This window comes from Teleopsis dalmanni, chromosome 1 (genome assembly GCF_002237135.1).
Source record: "Teleopsis dalmanni isolate 2A chromosome 1, ASM223713v2, whole genome shotgun sequence".
Taxonomy (NCBI): domain Eukaryota; kingdom Metazoa; phylum Arthropoda; class Insecta; order Diptera; family Diopsidae; genus Teleopsis; species Teleopsis dalmanni.
The window spans coordinates 60,459,541-60,467,711 of record NC_051846.1 but is presented as its reverse complement, the minus strand read 5'-3'; the positions used below and the strand labels follow the sequence as shown (position 1 = coordinate 60,467,711).

Here is an 8,171-nt window from a genome sequence, read left to right as displayed (position 1 = left end):
TAAATTAGAGTATTTAACCTACATTAAAGAATTTCTTTTTATCTCATTAGTTACTATTAGAATAGTATAACCTAATAGTAAACTCCAACTCCGCACCAAAAAAAAAAAATGAAGTAAAAATTATAATAGTATAATAAATTCAATTTTCATAAAGTTTTTACTTAATCGTTCTTATTTCCATTTACTTATTGAACTAGTCTTTTTAACTACTTAAGAAATTGAACATCTTTCTGTTATAATAAGGTATACAATGAGTAGATTTATATCGAAGAGAAGATTAGTAATTGAATTTTGATTTAACTTCGGTACCAAGTCTTAGTGAGATGAAATTGTTATATTATCTGCATAATGATTTTAACATCCGTTTCATCAGGTTGGATTTTAATCCGTCCCCAAAGGTCATCGACGATCAACAGTGTTACGAAAATTACTGTCGCCCCATGAAAACATATCAATATATGTGTTTAATTATAGAATTCAGAACTATTCTATAATCTTAACAGACTCCAGACCCCTCACTGTGCTATCGTCGATGAAAATATAACTCAGAATTGTTTAAAGTTTTACTGTTCGCGAACGAAGTACAGTTTGTTAAGAACGCAAAAACTACACAGTTAGTAATAATGGCAGTTAAATAGTCAAGATATGGTAGTAAACTCTTAATACAATTGCTATGCTTTGTTCGGAACCAGAATTTTGAACCTGCATTAAATCAAACACCTTTAAAACTCTTTAAAACAAGGTTTCTTCTATTTATAATGTATTGAAAGTCTTGCATTACTAAAAACGTTACATCTAAATTAATCAAATCATGAACTCCCTTATAATCGACACATAGTTTAAGAGTTTAACTCATTAATACCATATAGCTCTTAATACAATTGTTTTTTTCCACATAACATGAATTGAATATTCATATAATGATATTGAAATATTTGCAGAAAATAGACCAAATTATTATTAAGATTTATGGAATTATATCCCGTAATCATATACATTGCTTTAAATTTATGTTTGAGGCATAAATCAACTTTCATACCTCTTCATATTCGTTAAAACGGTATTGCGCCTGTTAAGCGGATTTATTCTATATATTTTGTAGAATAAATATTGGTCGGCCTAAGGTTTGTCTTACTTTGTGTAAAGTAACATGAAAGACAAAACGCTACGTTACAATTGTAGTTTAGGAATGTATCCTGCACATAAAGTAACGTTTTCTGTTTACACATATTTGAGTGCACCGAAGTTAACTTATTGCTTTTGCTTAGTCAGCTATGACCACCACAGTCAAGTTGAATACAGCTTCCATGTTTACTTGATGAACAATGTTGCGTTTATGATTCCTCATATAGCAATTAACTTAGATACGACAAACATCACCACACTTATCACAAGAATGCAAGTCTCAGCATAATTGACGTAGTTGTGTTAGCTTTTACTAAACACTTTCAGTCTATTCTAATCAAGTCAACAAACAAAACTGGTTGTTGTTGTTGTAAACCACAGGGACCTAAAAGGAAATAACATAAAAGGTTTTACAGAACGAATACATGGGTTAGGAAGCAGATGGGTGATGATATACGGTAAGGGAAGGGAATAAAGGAAAAGAGGTGGATTGTAGATGGGTGGTTTCAAGAACCAAGTGCCATTCAACACTCCCAGAAGAATTTCACAAACAAAACTGATCACTGTACTCTGTACATAAGATTCCTTTTCAAATAATATATGCATATTATTTTTGAAAATATTATTTTTTAAATTTGAACCCAACAAGAAAGCATAAAAACAGTTATATGAAAATGAAATTGACAATTGTGATTTAACTGCCTGCATAACTTATTTTCATGCTTATGATCACGAAGAGCTTATAACTGATATGATCATTCGTTATATGACTGTCTGCATAATACACATTCCTAGTGGCGATAATTAATTATGCAAAATTAATATTATATGTAACAAAGGAGAATTCTAATAGGTCTTATATTAAAAAATAAATTAAATGCATAGGTATGACGTCATTAATGCTCTTTATTGTTATGCTTTGGTACTAAAATAAAGCCATTATTTTAAAGTTCGTTTATTTATACTTTTTAAATTGTTTCTAAAATACAAACGAGCTTGTAATTATTACGTTTTCGACTTGTAGAATATTTTAAACTTAGCTTATATTTATTTCTTTTATTTAAAAATTATTCAAAAAATATTGCCTTTATTGCCATTAAAGCAAGTCTTCTTTCATGTAAGACTATAAACTTTAAACAATATATTAAAAACTCATAAATAAATAAATAAATAAGAAATATTTAAAAAAGAAAGAATATATTATTTTTATGTTGATATTAAATTCCAAACATAGTCTTTATTAAGAATTCATTTTTAAAATTTGGTTCATTTTGAAGATTTGAGAAAGGCAACAGTTTTTCGAAATGGACTAAACATAAAAACCATGTACATTGCATAAACTTATAAATTTTTAATTTCCTATATAACTTCAATTTTCAATTATAATGTCTTTTACTCCTTAAAAATGAGTTCGATTGGTATAAAAATTGTTACTTTTTCTATTTCATACATATTCAAATCCAATTAATAGGTTGTTAAGATTATTCTGAGAACCTTCTGAGCTGCTTGAGCTTATATTTTATAGTTAAACCAAATTGAAATAAAGAGAATTAATAAAATATACATTCAATACAATATAGGTAAATATAATATATATAAAATAGTAATAGGGAAATCAAATCAGTCATTGAAACTATAACATATAAAATATGTATACATAATAACATTATTCAAAGATATAATACACATTTATTAGCTAAGGTCATAAAAACAGGACTTAACTTAGTATGTGCATGTGTATGTAAATATATAGCTTAATAAGAATAGTAGTTTCTGTTATTAATTACACATTGTATTCAATTTGCTACTTAAAATTCTTTATATATTTCTTTACATAATTTGTTATTAAATTATGTTTATAAAATTTTAAATAATAACAAATTAAAGCATTAACAACTAAAGCACTTAATAATTTTAATAAAAAAAATAAGCTTCGTTTTTTTTTTTTTGAATATTGTAGAACTTATTTGAATTATTTAGGTATATAATTTTATTATATTAAAATCTATATTAACTAATTGTATTTAGCAACTATAACTATTATTAACTGCCTGTATTTGTAAATAAATTAGGTTGTTGTTATTGTTGTTTTCTTTTGTTTTTTTTTATAAGCAGCGTTTAGTTACTTAAACGTTCAAATTCATCGTATTCCTGCCTTGATGCTAGCGTCGTATGTGCTCTGTTTGGAACTGTAGCTGATCGACCCATTGTAGGACTATCAACACCACGACGACTATACGTACGACGATCTTTTGGTGATAATTCCATATGGATACTGACACCAGCTTGCATTGGGTCAGTTTCCTCATCATCTTCTTCTTCGTCCTCAAAATCATCCGCATCACCATTCACAGAACCACTCGGACTACCAGGAGGACTAAGTGCTTGTATTAGTTTACCTTTTGATTCATTCCATAAGTGATGTAAACGTTCACGTCCAAATAACAAAAGGAATGCGTCAATAAATTCGCGAGATTTCTCTTCCCATTTAGTCATTATGTCGCCTTTAACTTTAGTTAATTCACGACGGCCACGAACTTTCAACTCGTCCATTTTATTTTGTAGACGGAATTTCTTCTCTGATAGGAATGATACATTAAGATCTTTAGCCGAATACCCACGCGCTAAATTTCGACGTACATATAAATCATAATCCTTAACAATGCGAGCAACAATGTCCGATGTGGAAACACCTATAAATAATATATAAATTTTTTTAGTAAAAATTAAATTATAGTTAGAAATGTGAAAAGCAAAAATTATAAAAAAATATAACATTGAAAATGTCTCACTCCATTTAAATTGCTCATTTAACAATTGATTTCATATTAATTGCCAATTGACCTTCTTCACTCTACGCACACACTTTAGTACCAAACTAACTTTAGTACCAAAGTATAATTGGTAAAGATAACTTTAAGTGCTTTTCTTGTGCCTTAACAATATCAATTTCACATATGACGGAACCAAGACTGTCTGCATAACACAGATTTAAGTGGTTTTCTTGGCCTTAGCTAAAATAAAGTAAAGGTTTGGCATCCCTAAAGAATGGGTTCCAGGTACACTATTGCAAACAGCTGTTAAATTTCTATACTTATTTTGCTGCACATATATGTTAGCATATATCCGGGGGTCGCTAAAACTATTGGATTTTTCAAAATAGTATACAATTATTCAAATGCCGAATGTTAGTGTGCACCCTTAAATGTCGTTTAGACATAGAAGTAATAGAAATAATTTAATTTAATAATAAATTAAAAACTGAACCTATTATAATAATTGTTCTTATATTTTTTTATAATACTTATTTTTCATGTACTTAAAAAGTATTTACAGATGAAGCATAGACTAACCTTCAGTACGTTCAGTAGCAACAAACATGCCCTTTGCTTTTAATGGACCGTATATGTCGTCGGTACCAGTACCAGTATATGGAATGTCATCATGAGCAACAAAATCTATTTTGTTTTCAGCTATAAATTCATCAGATAATGTCCACGGAGCGTCAGCTATGATCTATAAAAACACATAACATTATTCATTATAAGTTTTAAGCAAAATTATTCAAAATTACCTCATCGACATAACGACAATGTCGCACACCTTCATAGCGTTCGTGATCATTCATTACTGTACGACCCTTCATTCTATGTGTTAAATCATCATTGCAAACACCAACAATTAAATAAACATTAGGAAATATATTTTTCGCCTAGAATTGAAAGAAATTAAAATATTATAAAATTATCTATTTTTTTTTTAATTTTAATCAATTATCATTTTCATACGAACCTGCATTAATTGCCTGGCGTGGCCCTGGTGAAACAAATCATATATGCCATCGGCATAAACACGCACACGCCGTTTGGCGACTCCAGAACGTGCCATTTGATAGGTAATTTTGTACTCATAATCACAACGGGCTCGCTCAAGTACAGCCTTCTCATCGGAGGAGAATGGTGCCGGCGTACAGATGGTCTATAATATATATAGAAAAAAAATTAATATTAATAAATGTTTTGATACTTAATATTGGTAAGAGAATTTTACAAAAGCACTGTAGTCCATGGTTTGAGGCAGCATTTTACTTTCTGAGTTTTATGCAAAAAGGTTTTCAGAACTCATAAAACGATTTTCGTTAATTTTGATCCAAATTCACAATTTAAACACAATTTAGATGCTATAAAAAATATGTTGGAATAATAATATGGAACAAAAACTTTTATATTTGGTTAACATAAAACTTCTATTTAGTAAGAAAATTTTTTTCAGATACCGATTGCTTTGATGGGAATAAGTTTTTAAACTAAATTAAACTGCACAAAAATAAAAATAATGTGAGATTTTCTGAGATGTTTCACACCTCACAGTTTCCTCGAAATTAAATATTTTTTCATGAATCTTTTCTCATTTTTACTTTTCGCAGTTTGCATTAGAATAGTTCTTTTCTCCAGCTAAATTATTATTTCCGGTAAATTTGTACCAATTGAGTGGGATTAATTTATTTGTTGCTTCTGCTATACTTGCTTTTTTTTCATAATCTCTGACGTAGTAATAATGCAATTGTTATTGCAGTATTGAGCGGTAATATAATTTTTCATCTCTCGAGATTTTAAAATAAAAATAGATTTTAATTTTAAACAATAAATAGATCAATTTACATATTAGAATTAACCTATTGGTGTAAAAATACTCTATGTTTAAATGTGTAAGTAAAATATATCTTTCACCAAATAAGTTCAATTCTTAAAATGTAAACAGATTTTGAAACACGGATATATGTTAAGTAGTTAGATTTTAACGAATCGACTATCCGTATTGTACTATTCTGCAGTGAAGACGTGCATTTCTACATGCATTTAAAGATTTACTACAAAATCCAAATCTAATTGCTAAATCTCAGTGAATATTCTCTAATATCGATTTAAAGCATTCGCATTTCGCATTAGCTTTGAATTGTTCTATCCGTGCGGTGAGGAAAGGGTTTCTACGTGTAGGTATAGTTTTATTGCAAAATTAACATCTAAACGCAAAATTTCCGAGAATCTTCTTTAATACTGATTTACCGAGAATCTAAAATATTACAAAGCAATCGCATCTCGCATTTGCATTGAATTATCCTATTCGTGCGGTGAGGACGAACGGTTTTACGTGCAATAAAGGTTTAATTGTTAAATTAAAATTTAATTGTAAAATCTTTGTGAATTCGTTTAATAATAATTAATTGTCAATACTAGAAACTAGATACTAGAAACTATTAAAAATAAATAAAAAATAAAAATGAAAATATATTCATTCCATTTATTTGTACTACATCTACCTTCTTATTGTTTATTTCTAATTTTATCTTTATTACTTTCCCTTTAATATAATAACTTTTATTTTAGCGGTGAATCTACGTACTCTTCAAATAATAATAAATTCTCTGTAGCATATAACTTTTAATTGATTTTCTCTATGTCTGTTGACCCTCTTGACGACTCCACTGCACTTAGCACCAACCCTCGCCATTATCACTAAGCAAAATGCCTCCCTCCTCGAGCAGATAACTGAGCTCAACAAGCTCCTCAGCTTCCTCTAGGATAGTCTGATTGCCGAATTTGGCTTGTTCATTCAGCAACTCAACGACGAAAAAGCCGAGCTTTAAAGTCTTCTACGCACTCCCAGCCCTGTCCCAGGAGAGAAGAGAAGGAAGACCAACCCCTCCTCTCCACCCCCCAGTGTATTCGGTGATGTCATCCCTTTGGAATCCGATTCCGATAATAATAATAACCCCAGATAACCCCTTCTAGCGCACCTGTACCTAATAAACGCCACAAAATCTGGCGTAACCTCCTAGGGCCCCAAGCCCCCTTCCACCCAGTGACCACCCCTGCCGTCAAGCAACCACCCCTGCTAGGCGTCCTGCTAGGTGTCACCAGCTGCATCAACCCGTCCATTGCTTTGAGCTTCTTGAAGCCCTTTTTTACAGGCCCCCTCAATCCCTCTCTCTCTATCTTGACGAAATGGCACGCTCCCCTCATTACATCCCGCTTTATAATAGCGGGCTTCATGATCCCCTTCATCGTGTATAACGCTAATGGTCTCCTCTTAATAGTTCGTTAGGATTTTCACAGCACACCTAATTTTAACGCTTAAGCGTCTTCACTCCTAGCTTAGATGAATTTGTCTTCAAATACTAAGCTCTTAAAAGGATTGTAACGACCTTTCCGGCCTCTACCGCGGCCGGGGTATACTCAGCGTATACCAGGGTTCAGTACAAAAAAACTCAACAACCAAAAATTTAATAGGCCAAATTAAATTACAAATAATTATAAAAAAAAAACATTACACGATTTAACATGTTTCAAATAATTATATTTATCTATCATGGATATTCTTAGAAAATTAAATAATACTTCAAAAAAAAACTAAGTATGTAGATAATTAATGCACTAAGTAATTCATTTAGTTATTATTGCTATTCTGGCAATTGATGCCTTATTGTTATTAACGTTCGCGCCACTGCTACTGTTGCCGCCGCCGTTGCTGTCCCAGGTGTCAGTTTGATTTTATCACATTCAATGCATTCGATAATTGATTTATTGATATTTAAAAAAAGTTCATTTCATATATATTATTGAAATATAAAAATTATTAGATGTTAACTCTTTTCTATTGTTTAGTTTTCGTATTTATAATTTAGTTAGTAATATATTTGAATTTCTTTAAACACTTCATTTAAGTAATTTATTTAGTTATTATTGCTATTCTGGCAATTTATGCCTTATTGTTGTTAACGCTCGCGTCACTGCTACTGTTGCCGTCACCGTTGCTGTTCCAGGTATCAGTTTGAATTTTATCACATTCAATGCATTCGATACTTGATTTATTGGTATTAAAAAAAAAACGTTCATTGGATAGAGATTATTGAAATATATAATTTTTTTTTATTTAAAATACTTGATAGTTATGGTATAAAACACTGTTCCAGAGTATAAATTTATATATTAACAACTTCACACCGTTTCCGATAAGAGTTTCATATATATTTTTTTTTACTTTTT

General features: G+C 30.2%; 1 protein-coding gene across 1 annotated transcript; it reads right to left on the bottom strand.

Annotated features, from left to right (window-relative positions):
- Positions 1 to 3,223: 3,223 nt before the first annotated feature.
- On the bottom strand, positions 3,224 to 5,330 carry LOC119672116 (choline-phosphate cytidylyltransferase A-like). The gene is made up of 5 exons (XM_038083082.1): positions 5,176 to 5,330; positions 4,918 to 5,103; positions 4,700 to 4,837; positions 4,479 to 4,641; positions 3,224 to 3,818 (listed from the first exon to the last, which is right to left on the bottom strand). Exons 1-5 carry the CDS (start codon positions 5,206 to 5,208, stop codon positions 3,244 to 3,246), a joined length of 1,095 nt encoding a protein of 364 aa, XP_037939010.1. The 5' UTR covers positions 5,209 to 5,330; the 3' UTR covers positions 3,224 to 3,243.
- Positions 5,331 to 8,171: the final 2,841 nt, after the last annotated feature.

What these genes read in the sequence shown, in the direction of transcription:
- LOC119672116 (XM_038083082.1), bottom strand. Translation starts at nt 5,208, where the DNA reads ATGCTGCCTCAAACCATGGACTACAGTGCTTTT. An exon ending in CCATGGACTACAGTGCTTTT is followed by an intron (nt 5,104 to 5,175) that starts GTAAAATTCTCT and finishes TATATATTATAG; the next exon opens with ACCATCTGTACGCCGGCACC. An exon ending in ACGCCAGGCAATTAATGCAG is followed by an intron (nt 4,838 to 4,917) that starts GTTCGTATGAAA and finishes TTTCAATTCTAG; the next exon opens with GCGAAAAATATATTTCCTAA.